Below are 18,233 nucleotides of genomic sequence, written 5' to 3'. Positions count from 1 at the left end.
TTAGACCAAAATTCTGGCTGTCATGACTTTGAGTACCTCTGCCTTCATAGCATCAAATGGTAGAAGATTCTAAAGACTCACAAAAATATCCTAATTTATTTTGTGAATGATTCTCTTTCTTAAATTAAGCCCACCTATTCTAGATCCTTCTATAGTGGGAAACATCCTTTCTGCATCTGCCTTGTCAAACCCCTCTGAAATTTTTGTTTGAATAAGGTCACCTCTCATTCTCCTGAACACCCATGATTACAGCTTTTCCTCATAAGTCAGCTCCTGTGTTCTAGGAATGAAACTTATGACTCTTCTCTGGATTGCCTCCAACATATGTATATCTTTTAATTAAGTGTCTAAAATTGTTTGTGGTAGACCAGATGTGATGTTGCCAATGCCCTCTGCAGTTGCAGCAAAACCTCTATACTTGGGATTTATTTATTTTTTGCAGCAAAGTCCAACCTTCCATTTGCATTCCTAAGAACTGAGCTTAACAAATATTTTAGTGATTTATAAAAGGACTTGCAACAACAATGCACAATACCAATTTTTAATCTCTTTTAATAAAATTAATATTTGTAATTCTTCCTACCGAAGGCAATAAAGTTATATTGCACTCCATCTGCCATATTTTTGCCCACTCTGAACCAATTGTTATTTCTCTGTGACTTCATCATAACTTGTTTTCCCACCGTCCTCTGGTGGCTTTTGCTGCAGTACAAGTAGATTGTAAATGTTCGAGGCCTGTGCCTTTCTTCTGGTTACATTTTACCCCCATGAAAATGACTGTATAAATTCTATTTATTTAACAAACACTCTATCCATGCTAAAAATGTACCTCCGTGTCATAATTCTTGGACCAACAGTTTATGTTGCATCTTTTCAATATTTGTCTGCAAATCTAAATGTGCTCCATCCGTTGGTTCTCTCTTATCCTCTTTGCTCATTACATCCTCAACAAACTAATATTCAGGGAAAAAAACAAAATTGCGTTATACCATGTTCACTCTGCTTGTTTGTATAAGATTTTAAATGCCTTCCACTTCATTAATGACATTAATGTTAAAAATTATGAATTAAAAAAAATAAAAATGGAGAAACTGGTAATTAGATGTTGAAACCTGTGAATGTTTAAAAAAAAGCAAATTTTAAAATTGTATGTTGATCAAATAATTTCCCCTGCTCTTGCTTATCCTCTGACTAAGAGTAAATGCATAACATATACACAGAGAACAGTACAACACAGATACAGACCCTTTGACATACAATGTCCATGTCAAGCATGATGCCAAGTTATACTAACCTCTTCTGCCTGCACATGATCCATATCTCTCCATTCTCTGCAGATCCATATGCCATCTAAAAAGCTTTCTTAATGCCACTATCATATCTTCTTCCACCATCATCACTGGCAGCATAGTCCACGCACCCACCACTCTCCCCACACATCTCTTTTAAACTTGCCTCCTCTCATATTAATGCAGTGCCCTTGAGCCTGACATTTCCACCCAGGTAAATAGGTTCTGACTGTCTCTCCTATCCATGCCTCTCATAATTTTATATACTTCTATCAGGACTACTCTCAACCTCCATTCCAGAGAAAACATTCATTTTTATCCACCCTCCCTTTGTTGTTAATATCCTTTAATCCAGGCAGCATTCTGGTAAACCTCTTCTGCACCCTCTCTCTCAAAAGCCTCCACGGTCCTCCTGTCATGGCAACCAGAAAGGCGCACAATACTCCAAATGCAGTCTAACCAAAGTCCTTTAAAACTACGATACGATACGATACGATACGATACAATTTATTTGTCAATTGGACCCCTTGAGGTCCAAACGAAATGACGTTTCTGCAGCCATACATTACAAACAAATAGACCCAAGACACAACACAGTTTACATAAACATCCATCACATTGCTGTGATGGAAGGCCAAAAAAACTTATCTCTCCACTGCACTCTCCCCCCCGATGTCAGAGTCAAAGTCAAAACTGCAGCCTGACGTCTGAATGCTTATACTTGATCCCCCTCAATGCCCCTCAATCATTTTGAGAATTGTGGTATTAAATTGTCTGTTTGGTATGGGCACAAAGTTAGTGAAGATTATTGATCTTTACCACATATCAAATTTACATTTCAGTATTCAGACGTAATCACCAGGGAGGGACCAGTTTCGAGTTACTATGAAGAAAAGAATTGTCAAGAGTGTGTAAATAGGACTTGAGTTGTCATAGATTGGGAACTGGATTACTGAGGCCATGAACAGAATAAACATCTGTGACTTCATCCTCAAAATGTCTGGTGCTATATTAAGCGTAAAGCATTTTTCATTTATCGTGGAAATTTAATATCACATGTTTATGTCATCTTTTGCTTTCTTTCAGGAGTCTGTGGAAACACTTTCGAGCGGTCAGTTTGTGTTTGTTTTTGCTGGTGTTTCCAGCGTACATGGCCTACATGATTTCTCAGTTTTTCCAGATGGACTTCTGGCTGCTTATCATCATCTCCAGCAGTGTTCTGACTTCATTGCAGGTAATGGATCGATTTCTATTTTGAAATCCCATTATGATTTTTTGGCATCATTGCACTGCAATGTCCTCATAAAATATGACCTTTCAAATTGTTTAATGGTCATACTGCAAGGTACAGTGTATTAACAAGCTTCCAGTGACATTTTGATATATTCAAGGATTTCTATAGAAAACAGGCACATGCTCATTTCTTCGGTGCTTCTAACCTGCCTCGCCCCATCCTTCCCACACCAAAAAAAAAATCTCCCTTTTCATAAGAATATAAACAGTATCAAGAATAGACCATTTGCCATTAGGATCTTGGCTATGATCATCAGATAAACATGTGGATGATCAGCCATGATCACATTGAATGGCGGTGCTGGCTCGAAGGGCCGAATGGCCTACTCGTGCACCTATTCTCTATTGTCTATTGTCTATAAGCAGGTTTATTTTTGTTGGGGTTTTTTTGCCATTTTATTCCTGCTCTGAGCAAGCTACAGGTATATTTTTTGTCTCCTTTGTACCTTATATAATCTGGTTTTCATTACCCATTTTGCTACCTTACACCATAACCTATCCTGAAGACTTTTTATAACTTCAAACTTTTCCTCATGAGAATCCATGCTTAGTGTAAAGCCTTATCAACAGCTCCAGTTATTTGTTTAATGAAGACACTAGTCCCAGCTCAATTCAAATGAAGCCTATTCCAACAGAACAACTTTCTGAGTACAATAGGTGCAGGAGTAGGCCATTCGGCCCCGAGCCAGCACCGCCATTCAATGTGATCATGGCTGACCATCCCCAATCAGTACCCCATTCTTGCCTTCTCCCCATATCCCCTGACTCTACTATTTTTAAGAGCCAGATCTAGCTCTCTCTTGAAAGCATCCAGAGAACCCGCCTCCGCCGTCCTCTGAGGCAGAGAATTCCACAGGCTCACCACTCTCTGTGAGAAAAAGTATTTCCTCGTCTCCACTCTAAATGGCTTACTCCTTATTCTTAAACTGTGGCCCCTGGTTATGGACTCCCCCAACATCGAGAACATGTTTCCTGCCTCTAGCGTGTCCAAACCCTTAACAATCTTATATGTTTCAATGAGATACCCTCTCATCCTTCTAAATTCCAGAGTGTACAAGCCCAGCTGCTCCATTCTCTCAGCATATGACAGTCCCACCATCCCTGGAATAAACCTTGTAAACCTACGCTGCACTCCCTCAATAGCAAGAATGTCCTTCCTCAAATTAGGGGACCAAAACTGCACACAATACTCCAGGTGTGGTCTCACTAGGGCACTCCAGGTGTGGTCTCACTAGGGCTCCTGTTAGTGCCCCATGAATTAAAATAGGTTTCCAGCACCTCAATCTTTTGAGTTGTCAGCACTCTGATCTTGAAAGCTATGGGTAAAGACCTGCATTTCTGAAGGCTTGCAGCCATTTCTGCAGTATGTTTAAGAAATAACTACAGATGCTGGAAAAATCGAAGGTAGACCAAAAAGCTGGAGAATCTCAGCGGGTGAGGCAGCATCTATGGAGCGAAGGAATAGGCGACGTTTCGGGTCGAGACCCTTCTTCAGATTGATGTCGGTGGGGGGGGGGGGGGGAAGAAAGGAAGCGGCAGAGACAGTAGGCTGTGGGAGAGCTGGGAAGGGAGGAGAAGGAGGAAGAAAGCAAGGACTACCTGAAATTGGAGAAGTCAATGTTCATACCTCTGGGGAGTAAACTGCCCAAGTTATATATGAGGTGCTGTTCCTCCAATTTGCGGTGGGCCTCAATCTGGCCATGGAGGAGGCCCAAGACAGAAAGGTCGGATTCGGAATGGGAGGGGGAGTTGAAGTGCTGAGCCACTGGGAGATCAGGTTGGTTATTGCGAACTGAGCGGAGGTGTTGGGCGAAGCATTCACCAAGCCTGCACTTGGTCTCACCGATATAGAGCAGTTGACACCTGGAACAGAGGATGCAATAGATGAGGTTGGAGGAGGTGCAGGAGAGCCTCTGCCTCACCTGGAAAGACGGCTTTGGTCCTTGGATGGAGTCAAGGTGGGAGGTAAAGCGACAAGTGTAGCATTTCCTGTGGTTGCAAGGTACCAGGGGATGGGGTGGTTTGGGTGGGAAGGGACAAATTGACCAGGGAGTTACGGAGGGAATGGTCTCTGCGGAAAGCAGAAAGAGGAGGAGATGGGAAGATGTGGCCAGTGGTGGGATCCCCTTGGAAGTGGCGAAAATGTCGGAGGAATATATGTTGTATGTGACGGCTGGTAGTTTGTAGGTTAGGACAGGGGGGGGACTCTGTCCTTGTTTCTGCAGTATGTATTCCTACAGCTGTGAAGGTTTGTTGTGAAGGTTTGTTGGAGCAGTCTCCAGTCAACTTTCTCCTTCCCTGATGCACGTGGCCTTTATTTCTCCTCATCCCCTCTGAGCTGTGGCTCTTCAAGCTGGAGACAATTGTTGTGAGTGTGATCAACATGGATTATACTGGTTTCCATCACCGATGCACTCTTGCTGCAACAAATTAGTGTGTCTAACTTATGTAATAATCAAATCTATTCATTTGTTAAATGTAAATTTATCCAAGTCCTTTACTCACCAAGTCCATTTGTGTATGTTCAGGTAGTTCTGCTATTACTCAATTGTCAAATTGAACAAATGACAAATTGTGTACTTCGTTTTGTATTACGCAAATCAAATTGGTTATAATGTTATTTATATTAGTAACTAGAGAACCACTTAAGTTACTTTGGAAATTGACAAGTAGAAAATAAAAGTTGCCTTGGTAAAAGGAAACTTGTTTTCATGTCATCCATGACCTTCTCTGCTGCCCAGACTCACTGTTGCAGGCCTGCCCACATACACTTTTTTGTTTGTGGACGGTTGAACCGTCCAGATGTATCAGACACCTGGCAAAGCCCTAAACTGTGAGTAGTTCTCAGAGCATTTTGCATGACCCTGCCATGAAATGTTGCCAGTGGTCAAAGAGGTGTCTGAAGATAAGAGACCAAAATCATGAAAAAAAATGAAAAAACATTTGAGTACCAAAAGCAGAAAATAAAACGCAAAACCTTTTCCCACACAATTGAAATAAATATTGTTAAATATCATCTGTGAAGGATCCCTAGAATAAAATTTGGGTGTGATGTGAATCCAGTCCCTCTCTTTGGCATAACACTGCTCTTTGGGATCAGTGGCACATTCAATCAGACAGTTTAGCTGATAGCATTTGTCTTCCCAGTAGATCTTGAACTTTGGGCTTGCACTATGTGTTAAAAAAAAAAGCTGATGGCTGATAGCAGCTGTTTCCTGTCAAATTCACTGGCTTCCAGCCAACACAATGGATAATGTGAATGAAGCTTGCAACCCAGCGGTATGAATATTGATTTATCTAACTTTAAGTAACCCCTGCATTCCCCTTCTCTCCATCCCTCCCCCACCAGTCGCAACAGCTTCTCGTTCTCACCCAGCAAACAGCTTACAATGGCCTGTTTCCTTTATCACCGTTACTTTTTTGCATATTTTTCATTCATTTGTTCTATATCTCTCATTTCCCATCCTCTTGCTCTAGTCTGAAGAAGGGTCTCGACCCGAAATGTCACCCGTTCCTTCCCTTCAGAGATGCTGTCTGTCCCGCTGAGTTACTCCAGCATTTTGTATCAATCTACAATTTATAATGTTATTTATAATGAAGGCTGTGGGAAAAGACCTGCATTTCTGAAGGCATTCAAGAGAACTAGCATCATTTCTTGCTAAGTAACCCACTTACTGACATGGGATTGGTTTTCACCCGGATTAATTGGCTTCAAAGTTCTTTATAATCAGTCCAAATTCCAGAGATGAGGTAATGGTGCCTGTTCTTGAAATTGACGCATCATAGAATTGCTTGTAGCATCAGAGAGACTGGGTAAAATTGGTCAGTGGAAATGGAGAAGAAAATTCTATGCTAGTTACAGAGTTGACGTGGAAAAGCTTTTCCCACTGAGAGTAGGGAAGATTCAAACAAGGGGACATGACTTGAGAATTAAGGGACTGAAGTTTAGGGGTAACATGAGGGGGAACTTCTTTACGCAGAGAGTGGTAGCTGTGTGGAATGAGCTTCCAGTGAAGGTGGTGGAGGCAGGTTCGTTTTTATCATTTAAAAATAAATTGGATAGTTATATGGATGGGAAAGGAATGGAGGGTTATGGTCTGAGCGCAGTTATATGGGACTAGGGGAGACTATGTGTTCGGCACGGACTAGAGGGGTCGAGATGGCCTGTTTCCGTGCTGTAATTGTTATATGGTTATATGGTTATGTCATAACTTGCACAACGAAAGACAATGATGGTTGTTGGGGATGCATGATTTCAGTCCCTGAACATTGCTGTATGAGTTTCATATGATAGTCTTCACCCCTGCCAACTTAAGTTTATTCATTTTATCATTAACTATCAAAGTAAAGTACAAAGATTGATTTGAATTATTGATTGTATCTTAATTAGGTGGACTGCAGAAGTTCAAATATGCAGTTCACTTAATAGTGCACTTGTACTGCCTTGGCATGTTGGGGATGGATAATAAATGCTGATGGTGATAGCAGCACCAGAATCTCACATTAATATTAAAAATGGTCAACGGGAGTTCCACTTTCAGTGGGGTTCCACAGTGATTAGTGCCAAGTTCTTTATTTTCAAACCTATTTGTTACCTGAAGTGCACGTCTCCAGATATCTGAAGATCGCAGAACAGATAATCAACGTTTAAAAGCTTCATTTGGACACTTTAGAGGCTGAAGCGCAGAATGTAAGACCAAGCAGGTCATGTTAGAATAATATGAAGCGCTCATTTGCCTCTAGTATTTTGTAGAGTTCTGGAATGGTTTCTTTTGGAACAAAACAAAGTAAGTTGTATCAAATTGAGAGGGTTGGACATGGTGAACAGGGTGGATATATCTGCAGGAAAAATACATTTACAAAAATTACATGGTAGAGGATTGGAGGAAAGTTGAAGATTTTTTTCACTGTTCAGAGTGCTGAGTGTCTGGAACTTGCCGCTTTGTAAAACTGAAAGAGGTGGAACCCCAGGGGGTTCATTTTCGTAGTTTTGTGACGGGGATCACAATTAATAACTACGAAAATGAACACATGAAGCATTGTGAATTATGGAGCAATGGACCAACAGTTGGGAAATGGCCAGTCCGAGTAAACTCCTTTTTTCTATTCTAATTTATTCGTCAGACTTAATTCAGTGATCTTTAATGCTGAGACTTTCTCGGGTTTGACAGTTTCCATCTACACACCAACATACAAACTCCGTACAGACAGCACCGGTAGTGGGGATTGAACCCGGGTCTCTGGCGCTGCAAGGCAGCAACTCTACCGCTGGCTTTAATTGGCTTTGATAAGAATTGGAAATTGTCTCCAGTGTAGGGTGTTCTAGTATACAGGGTGATTGCTAGTCGGCGCTGAATCAGTGGGCCGAAGGGCCTGTTTCAGCTCTGTATCACTAAACTACATTAATACTTGAAAGAAATATCTGACATTGTGTCAATAAAAGCCAATTCTGGAATATTTGGATCCTCATCATTGCTAAACATAGAACCTTTATCGAATCATAGAATAGAAGGAAGCTATTTAATCTGTAAATTTGCAGCATGTCTTTCAGTGGGCAGCCCAGTTAATCCTACTCCCTAATGCTTACTCCACATATCAGCAATCTTTTTTTCTATATTTCCTTTAGAAGGCTATTTGAAAGATTTTTTGTTTAATTTGTAATCATCACACAAACAGATTGCACTTCGCAAACCTCTAACCACTGTATTTAAAAACAAAGGTTCTTCCTCACGTAGACTCTGGTCCTTTTGTCAATAACTTCTGCATTTTGTTACATTATCAAACAGTTTTCATTATTCCAACTTAAACCCTTTATAATTTTAAATGTGCTTATCAAATCTTCTCTCTTCTCCACACTAGTTAGAACAACCAGCTTCTTCAGTCTGTACACATTTCTATCAATCTTCATCTTCCTCAAATCATTGTAGTTAATCTATTCCTTTTTTTGTGTGCACTCCAGAATTTTTGTGTTCTGAATACCAATTGGAACTAATTCTTTAGTTGAATGTTGGAATTTTGTATTTCCTCAACATTTATAAAGCCCAGGATCCCATATCCTTTAACTTTCTCTCGCTACCTTCAGCTGACTTTGATTTAGTCAGCCCAATTATGTTGACTGCCCCACCTCACTGACCGTCTGATAATAACCAAATTATATTCCTTTTGATTTAGACTGATCTCAGCTGTATGCTTTCATTGAGTTTGTACATTACAGATGATTCTTGGGTACCTCATTCATTTAAATATGTGTATAATCTTCAGAGGAATTGTTTTCAGTCACAGTGATTTTTTTTAAAAGGTAGCACAGTGGTGCAGCAGTAGAGCTGCTGCCTCACAGTGGCAGTGACCCGGGTTTGACCGTGACTATGGGTGTTGTCTGTGAGTTTACACGCTCTCCGGGTTCGTTTTTTCTCCAGTTTCGTCCCACATCCCAAAGCCGTGCAGGTTTGTAGGTTAATTGGCTTCTGTAAATTGCCTCCAGTATGTAGGGTGCGAAAGTGGGATAACATGGAACTAGCGTGTGGGTGGTCGATGGTCATCGTGAACTCTGGGCCGAAGGACCACTTTCCATGTTGTATCTCTAAACTAAACTGAACCAAACTCCTATTCTGATGACTGTTGGTTGAAGAGTGGAATCTCATGATAGATATGTTTTCTACTCTGATTTAGATTGATGCATTCAACAGTCCTCTCGGTATTTTGCTATAGAAATTGAATTACTACATTTTTGCTACTTGAGCACCTCCTGCATGACTTTGTAATTTATCAAATTTGAATGTTTAATTTATTAGCTAGATATTAATATGTACTCATTGAGCCACCAAACATTGAAGTGCAACTAAATCCACTAATTAGACTACATTCTTCATTACATGTAGACAGTTGATATTTGGTTGAAACCGTGCTCTTAACTTATCTTTCCATTGATAATAGGTACTTGGAACACTCTTCATCTATATTCTTTTCATGGTGGAGGAGTTCAGTAAGGAACCAATGGAAAATCTTGATGACGTCATCTATTATGTGAATGGAACTTACCGCTTGCTTGAGTTCCTGGTGGCTTTATGCGTTGTTGCGTATGGAATAGCAGAGACAATATTAGGAGAATGGACGTGGATGGGTTCATCCATCATCTTTGTCCATTCCTACTTCAATGTCTGGCTTCGAGCACAGTTGGGATGGAAGAGTTTTCTTCTCCGCAGGGATGCAGCAAACAAGATCAACTCGCTGCCAACTGCCACTAAAGAGCAGCTTGAAGTGCACAATGACATTTGTTCCATCTGTTATCAGGTATGTAGCACGGCACCAGTGAAACACTTAAACCCTGGCTTTAGTACCCAAACTGTCTCTTTCAGGACTATCACAATTGGCTGTCCTTATGTTCAGTTCACATTCTGTATGTGTATTAGCTTCTGTTAATCCCAAACTGCTATAAAATTCCTTTCATCATTTTCCATTGTGACTTGTGCTATGAAGTTGATTTAAATCCAACCAAAGCTGCTTTAAACTAGAGGTTATTTAAAAACACTTAAGTGATTTGTGATATTTAATTAGATTTCACTGAGATTGAGGTTATTAAGTGCCAAGTGTAAGGGCCATATTAAACTATTGAGGTAGCATTCACATTTTATCGACATATTCATGTATAAATTGTACTTTCAGTAAAAATAAAGGTAGCTTGTCTAAATGAATCAGTATGCAAAGTTTTATATTTTACTATGGGGAGGGAGGATCTTTCGTCCAATCAAAAAATAGAAAATACATATTTATTTCCAAGGTCTTTTGCTGATGATGCTTGGAGAGCTTTTTTAAATATTTACTTTTTTTAAGCTTTGCAATTGTAATTGGAAATAGTCGATAAACTACAATAAATTGCCTTTCTAAAATTTGAATGGGTAACCATAACAATATGTTTGAATAGTTGGCAGAAATATGCTCAAAACAAATTCTTAGACCAGGTGAAGATTCTATTTGCAAGTCTCTTCACTATAATGGGGTTTTTTTAAGAGCTAGCATCTGCTTCCAGGTTAGCAGATGGCTGTTTAATTGAGTTGCAGGTTCTATTGAATTGCATGTAAATGAAAAACCTATTGGTTTTGAGAATCACTGGGTTTATTGCACAGGTGGCTATTTATTGAAGGTGACCAGAAGGACAGATTTTACTGTTTGCAGAAGTGTTGCTCTATAGTTTGGCTCTTTAAGGTTTGATATGGACTGTGTTTGATCATTTTCTTTTTGATTATCAATTCCTACTTGATATAATTTTGCATTGCATCTGTACCTCGTTCTTTTCCTTTTAAAAGTGGCTGATACGCCACTCATCAGCATACATGCAGCACTTTGTAACTTGGTAATTATTCTCATGTGTGAGACTGAACATTGTGTTGGCATTCTATTTATTGTACCATAGCAGGAATTGCCACTAGCTTACATGTTTATTTGTAATATCATTGCTATTATCTCTGCTTCTACTTGCACATGCAGATTCACAAACATGCATTCCAGTACAAAATTAGTCCATATGAATAGAGAGAACTAACTCTGAAATGTTAATAATTCTACTCTTGAACAGATCGTGTGTCTTGGGACTGTGAACCTAAGGCAACTTAGCTGCATGGCTTGCCCATTAAGGGCGTTCCTTCATTGCTTTGATGTGTTTCTCTTGTTCGTCTCCTGTCTGCTATAGCTAAACATCAGATAACCCTTGTACTGTTGAAGTGACCGTATCTGATTCTTCCTTCCCTTTACTGTGGGATATTGTACCTTAACTTTGCTTATTATGCAGAACAATATTTCCTCATCACCTCAATATTTGAGATCAGTCAGTCGCACAGCATGGAATCGTACAGCACGATAAAAAGGCCATTTGGCAAAGCATCTCCATGCCTGTCAGTTGGCACCCTTCCTTTTTAATCCCTGCGCACAGTCCTTGGCTTTCCTCGCCCAGACAAATTAAGCACTCATCTAGACGCCTCTTAAATGCTGTATGTATTCTAGCTTAAACTACTTGGGCAGTAGTTCCAGGTACAGTCTGGGCAATCTCTTTCCTCTTACTCTGGATGCTTGTCCTGTAGTTTTATCTGTCTCTGTCATAGGGAAAGGTTTCCTGCAGTCTATCATATACCCCTCATAATGTTTATACTTTAAAGAGAGAGAAAGGTGAAGGAGTGCTGTGGGGAAAGCTTCCCTGGACAGAGTGCCTGACATCTGGATCATGCCACCAGATGAAGCAGTGAAACCAGATACAATTACCACAGCCAAGAAACACCCAGATACACTCTCCAATTGGCAAGGCAAAAAAGGGCACTGATCCAACATGTGCAAATTCAGTGAATTGGTAGAATCTCCTTTAATATTAAGCTGCATAGCCCTTGCAAAGCTAGATTGGACTTGCAGTGCATGTTTAGTTAATCGATCTGCGTTGGACAGTATTTGACCTCAAAGAAAGATATTGGGCATAATTTGCGTTTTTGGTGATCATCCTTGTTTCCGTATAAAAATAAATGAATGTGAACCTGAGTGAGGAAGGTGGCATCATGACTTGTTATTTCCTTAATTACCCTCTGATAGGCCTTGTCAATGAGCACATTTTTTTACCAAATTCAATTCTCTTTTCTTTAGGATATGCATTCTGCCGTGATTACACCATGCAGCCATTTTTTTCATTCTGCGTGTCTCAAGAAGTGGCTATACGTGCAAGAAACCTGCCCGTTGTGCCATCAGCAGCTGAAATCTCAAGTGCAGCTGATTGCGGCAACACCACAGCAAGGGACAGGCGAGCAGTTGCCCCCTAATGAGGGCAGAACAGAACAAGAATTGGCCGGACAAGATCATGTGCCTCCTGGTCAAGTTTCAAATCCACCTTTAGCTGCTGAAAATGGGCCTTTGGGGCATAACGAAGAGAGACAGAAGGATCTAAATACTGATTGCCTTTCTCATGGTGACCTCGGCACAGATGGACCAGGACCTAGTCCATGTCTACAAAATGGAAAAGCTGAGTTTCCACTTCCAGCAGAACTTTGTGAGGGTGAAGATCAGCAATTGTCTGCAAGACAACACAGTTCAAATGAACAACACATGGAGATGTCAGACTCCCATGAAGCTGTGTTATCCTTAACCTGCCATGATACTGCAGTGATGTTAAAATAATGTTGGCAATTGTTTTCAATTTGAACTTGTCAATTTAAACAGGAGGGGGATATAAGATGCATTTACAGAGAAACTGAATGTAATGTTCTCACAAGCAGGTCTGGAGACATTTTCTAAGAAGGGAGCTAGTGATTTTGTTGCCACATCTTTACAGTATTAGACAGCCATGACAGAATGGAGAGGATGTTTTTGTTAGATCTTTTGTAGGCATGAAATAATTAGATTGACTGGCGTATTATATTTATATATAATTAGAAGCTTTAAGCATGGTTAGAGTCACATGCTGCAAGCAGACTTTTTAATAAAATAAAACAGTTTTGTAGCTCTATATTCAACAACTGTAAAGGCACTGTCATAGTTTATAGTGCATTTCCAAGGTATTTAGTAAGTACCTGATGAATGGTGCGTGAATAACTTTGGTTTCTCTTTACCTGCTCAATGAAGTAGACTGGAGCTTTTATGAACACTATGATTCCTTTGGTTTCTTGAAGGGTCATAAGTGGGATGAACTTCAGCATACAGATGAGGGCAGAGTTGCACGATAACTATGGCACATTTGAATTCTGAAACCTGAGGGGTACAGTATTTTCCATTTAAGTTATGATTTGTGGAAATGATTACATTAACTTGTATGATGAAACACAGCATAGAAAGCCATTTTGTAGCTGACTGGTTTTGCACAGTTTTCTTTTTGGAAGAAGTGAATACTGATGCATTTTCTTAATTCATCATGGCGTAAGCAGGTAGGCTCACTTCCGATTTTACTTTACCGTGTGCATTTAAACAGAAAAGGTAAACTTTTTTTAATTAACAGTGAGTGACCCAGAGAAAGGGGAGTCTTACTCTGTAGCTTTTGGAAGTTGACATTCCTAATGTGAACAATTTGTGAACAAGCAAGCTGGTGTTGAATAATAAATGAAATCATGGATAGAATCATTCTGACCCAGTTCCTCAGGGACTTTATTTTGAGAATGTGTATGTCTGAATGAATGCGCCAAATGCACTGATGCTGATTTCTCCTTTTCAAAGTCAGTGACTCTAATGTAATTCGGTACTTCTGAGCGCACTGAGAATTCAATTGTGACATCATTGCGAGGTGTGTTCCTCCTTTCATTGTCATTCACACACATTTGTTTAGTAAGGATGATTAAATAGAAGTCAGGAATGATTTTTCACTTCCCCTTTCTTGCCCAGAAATCATAAAGCCATTTTTTTTCCTGCTTTGATAGAACCCAACTAACCTCTCAAGGCAGAAATTGAACCTGCAATCAGGTTGTACTGAACTTCAGTACATCCCATTGAATATTTCATCTCAATTGATTTTGAGACCTGTCCACTTTATTAGATGTTGGTCTTTACTACTCTGTGATCATTTTCACTCATTTGGGCTATTTTATGCTGTTGCCTTTAAGTATAGCATACAAAAACAACTTGTTTAGATTCAGTATATTTTTAGTCATTTGCTGAGTATTTGCTGAGATTGCAGCTTCAAATGTTTAATCTCCAGCAGTAAACCTCACGATGAAAAATCAACATACCCCCGGTACATTTTATGCATATTTTATTTCAGTTTATTGAAGTCTTTTCATTAATTGTACTTGCGTGTCAGCTGCATTTGGAAGAGTTTCAAAGTACTGAACTTGCAAATGATTTTTAAAAGCTAGCAAAAATGTTGCGATCATCAAAGAATCATTAATGTAAAGAAATCCTGCCATTTTTGGCCTATGCCCCACATAGGACATATCTTGAATTGTTGCTCCATCGATGCAGGCAAAGGATGCCCAAGAGACATATTCATTCTTATATTTCAGCAACCTTGTCCACACTGGAGAGTCCTTGGGAGCCTCCAGTAAGTCCATGAAGTGGGAGAACTACCATTCGATATTTCTCCCTTATCCTCCATAGATATTCCACTCACCAGAAGATCCAGAGTTAGTGACTTGGTGGGAATAATCCAGTGGATCTAAACCCTAATGCAGAGCTATATCAGAAAGTCAAATGTAGGAAAGGAAGACTCTGTTAGTTACCACTGTATTTTCTCAGCCAGTGAATTGGTGAACGCTACCTATAAGATGCACCAAAACACTCGGGTATGGTATCTCTAGCCGTTACAAAGCGTAGCTTGGTAGTACCATAGTGTTGTCATAATTCTAAAGGGCAAAGCTCCCAGACTGGGTCTGCAGCAGGTACTGAGGAAATTAATATGAAGGGAAATTGCACATCATTCATCATCAGTTAATCTGTTGCAGATTCATCTACCCAAGATAACATTGGGGGGAATTGGTCACTGCAATGTTGTCCAGCCTAAATCCTCAAAAAAGAGGAAGCTTTCCATTTTGTTTTGTGTTCTTCTTGTATAGTCTATTGGGATTGAGATGTCTTCCAGTTTTGTGGGTGGATGATGAGGGTAGTGTAGGATCCACGATCAACTCTTGACATAAATGATTGATAGATACAGTTTGGAAATTGCTCCTTTGGCCTATAGAGTCCATGCTGATCTTCGATCACCCGTTCGCACTAGTTCTATATTATCCCACTTCTACATGCAAGGGACAATTTACAGAGGCCAATAACCTCCAAACACGCGCTTCTTTATGATGTGGGAAGAAACTGGAACATGAAGGAAACTCTCATGGTTTAGGAGAACGTGCAAAATCCACTCACAAAGCACCTGAACACAGATTGTACTCTGATCTCTGGCCTTGAGGCTGCAGCTCTATGAGCTGCACCACTCTGTCACCCTAAGTGGCATTACCATCCGCACCCTTGGGGTCTTCATTGATAGAAATAAGATTGTTCAGATAAACACTGTAGTTATAAAATCGAATCGGAAGCTGCCTATTCTGTGGTGACTTGACACGTGATTTCTCAAAGCCTTTCCACCATCTGCGAACACGAGTTAGTACGGGGAAATGCTCTCCACATACCCGGGTGAGTACAATGTTTATGGTTCATGTCATTTGGTGCCTAACAGACTGCTTGATTTCTATTCAATTCCTCTGGCTCTAGTCTACTCTGGCTGCAGTGTTTACCATCACAAGATGTTCTAGAGCAGTTTGAAGCATTTCCTATCAATGCTTTCCAAACCAGTAGCTGCCATTTGATAGAAAATAGGCAGCAGGTTGCAAGGAAACAAGCATTTCCGAGTCCCTCCAAGTTGTATCAGTTTGAGTGGGAAATGTCTCCTTCACTGCGCATTTCAGCACTAGCCCTTGCATTTTCTTCAGCCGAATATTGTGCCCCTGTTTGGTCCAGGTCATCCCACACACACCATGTGGATACCCAATTGAACTCAACAATGAGGATCATCACAGGAACAATCCGCTCAACACCACTCCCCTGGCTCCCTGTCCTATCCAACATAGCCCCTCCACACATCCGGCGAGTAGTCCTCACTCAAAGGATGCTCCAAAAGACCAAAAACTCCCCTCATCTGCCAATTCACATGGACATTTTCAACCCACCCACTGCTCGACTTCCATCTAGACGACCAATTTGGAAGAACCCACCACCAGCTGATTTCACCATCCAATCAGCTTGGAAAAGGGAATGGGAGTCCAAGGACGTCCCAAATAAACATCTGGTGTCAGACCCCACCCTACCGGTCCCTGGCACCAATCTCCCAAGGAAGCAGTGGACGACGCTGAATAGATTCAGGACTGGACATGGCCCCTGCTTGGCCAGCCTTCACAAATGGGGCAGCAGTACAACCCCATGGTGTGCTTGTGGAGAGCAGCAAACAATGCAACACCTCATTGAAGCATGCCCTCAACAAAGACTCAAAGGAGGACTTGTCACCCTTCATACAGCAGATCAAGAGGCAACTGCTTGGCTAAAGGACTTTGCATTCGCTAAATAAATAAATTAGATCAAGACCTATCCAACCACCCTGCTCATACATATTTCACACATGGAACATGATGAAGGAAGGAGGCTCACCAGTAACAGCTCATGAACAATTGGGGAAATGCAGTAAATCCGTATGATGTTTACATCCCATAAATAAATTCAACCAATTCATCAGTATTCAGTATTTCTTTAATATCATTTCACTGAGTACTCGCATACACAGAGGAAACGAAAAAACGTTGCTCGGTTTCCATTCAGTGTAAAAATAAGAACTAAAAAGGATAATACATAGAGCTTTAAAAACAAATTAAAATTACCATTTTTAAAAAGAAAGTAGGCCTAAAAATTAACAATATAATAAAAACAGTCATTCTGATCGACAGTGGCTTTACTTTGACAGGTGCCTAGCTGTCAAAGTTGGTATGGAGATCCTGTGTAGAATTTGCAACATGTTTGCTTTTGTTCTTTAATTTTGTGAATTTGTTCTTTCTATGAGCCATTTTGCAATTGGCCAAATAGATTTTACCCAGAAGTGTTGGTGTACCTGATACAGATGTCAAACGAAAACCGAAAGACATGTTATCCTCACAGGAATGATTTGCTTACCAGCCTAGGTAATATGCCATTCAGTTTTCTTTTGAGATCAGCAGCGGGTGCACCATAATTTTCTGGAAACATTGCTGAAGAGAAGTCGTTTGGCTCATTGGTGTTTTAAGGACGAAGGAAAACCAACCGGTAGGTTAAATGCCTGCTAAACTTTATTAAACGTTGTCTGACTTCTTAAATGTTTCTCCACTCCTTCCCCACTTCTCCCCCCCTTCTCTCCCACTCTCCCCCCCCCCCCCCCGCGCGCTTTCTAAAGGACTTACCGTACACTGTGCGGCCGTCTTTTACCTTCCTCATCATCGCGGGTGTGAATTTCAGACAGCGCTCCCCAGGTTTCCCTGGCGCCCGCCTTTGCAGTGTGTGTGTGTGCGGTCGGTCGATCCAGCTCGCGGCTTCAGCGCTGACGGTCAATCCAGGCGAGTGCCCTCGAGCTTCAAGGTCGAAGACTCTTCTTAACTCGCGTATTAGGTCGCCGCAGTGGGACAGCTCCCTAAGTGTTTGTAGCATTTTTTATTTTCATGTTTCCAACGTCTACCAGATTTAAATGTCTTATTTCATCAGTCCGTTTTGAGCCCAAGTACAAATATTAAGATTCCAGGAAATTGATTCAAGACTGACTCATTCCAAAGCAACTAACTTCTGTCGAAACATAGGTCTGATCCTCCATCTTTATCCTGCAGATATTTGAGCTGCCATCCTTATTGAGTCAGATCTTTTACATGCATGCAATTCCTGATGGGCATACCAGAAAACAAGTCGGAAATGGGAAGCATGTTTTCCATGTTCCCATAGCTTTGAAATTAATTTTATTAACTGCAATATGAATCTAAGTTTGAGATTTGCATATTTTTGACCTTGGCTGTTCAGGAGTAAAAGGATATCTTCAACTGCCAATCGTCACGAAGTTGAATCAAATTTGCAAAAACTCAGTTTACCACAATTCACCTCAACCATCTTGTCAGCAGTCTACACACCACCCCAAGCTAGCGCCAAAACAGCACTGGACAAATTCTATTCCTTCTCTCCATAGATGCTGCCTCACCAGCT

General features: G+C 40.6%; 1 protein-coding gene across 1 annotated transcript in view; it reads left to right on the top strand.

Annotated features, from left to right (window-relative positions):
- The window catches only part of rnf145 (ring finger protein 145), an 80,748-nt gene extending 67,009 nt beyond the window's left edge, over window positions 1–13,739 (top strand). Inside the window, exons 8-10 of the mRNA XM_033029983.1 lie at window positions 2,376–2,523; window positions 9,516–9,872; window positions 12,204–13,739. Coding sequence (XP_032885874.1) covers window positions 2,376–2,523; window positions 9,516–9,872; window positions 12,204–12,731 — 1,033 coding nt within the window. The 3' untranslated portion in view covers window positions 12,732–13,739. The remainder of the gene's footprint in view (window positions 1–2,375; window positions 2,524–9,515; window positions 9,873–12,203) is intronic.
- The last annotated feature ends 4,494 nt before the right edge of the window (window positions 13,740–18,233 follow it).

Source organism: Amblyraja radiata, chromosome 11 (assembly GCF_010909765.2).
Source record: "Amblyraja radiata isolate CabotCenter1 chromosome 11, sAmbRad1.1.pri, whole genome shotgun sequence".
NCBI lineage: Eukaryota > Metazoa > Chordata > Chondrichthyes > Rajiformes > Rajidae > Amblyraja > Amblyraja radiata.
The sequence above is the reverse complement of the archived record's forward strand: the minus strand, read 5'-3'. Positions and strand labels throughout refer to the sequence as shown.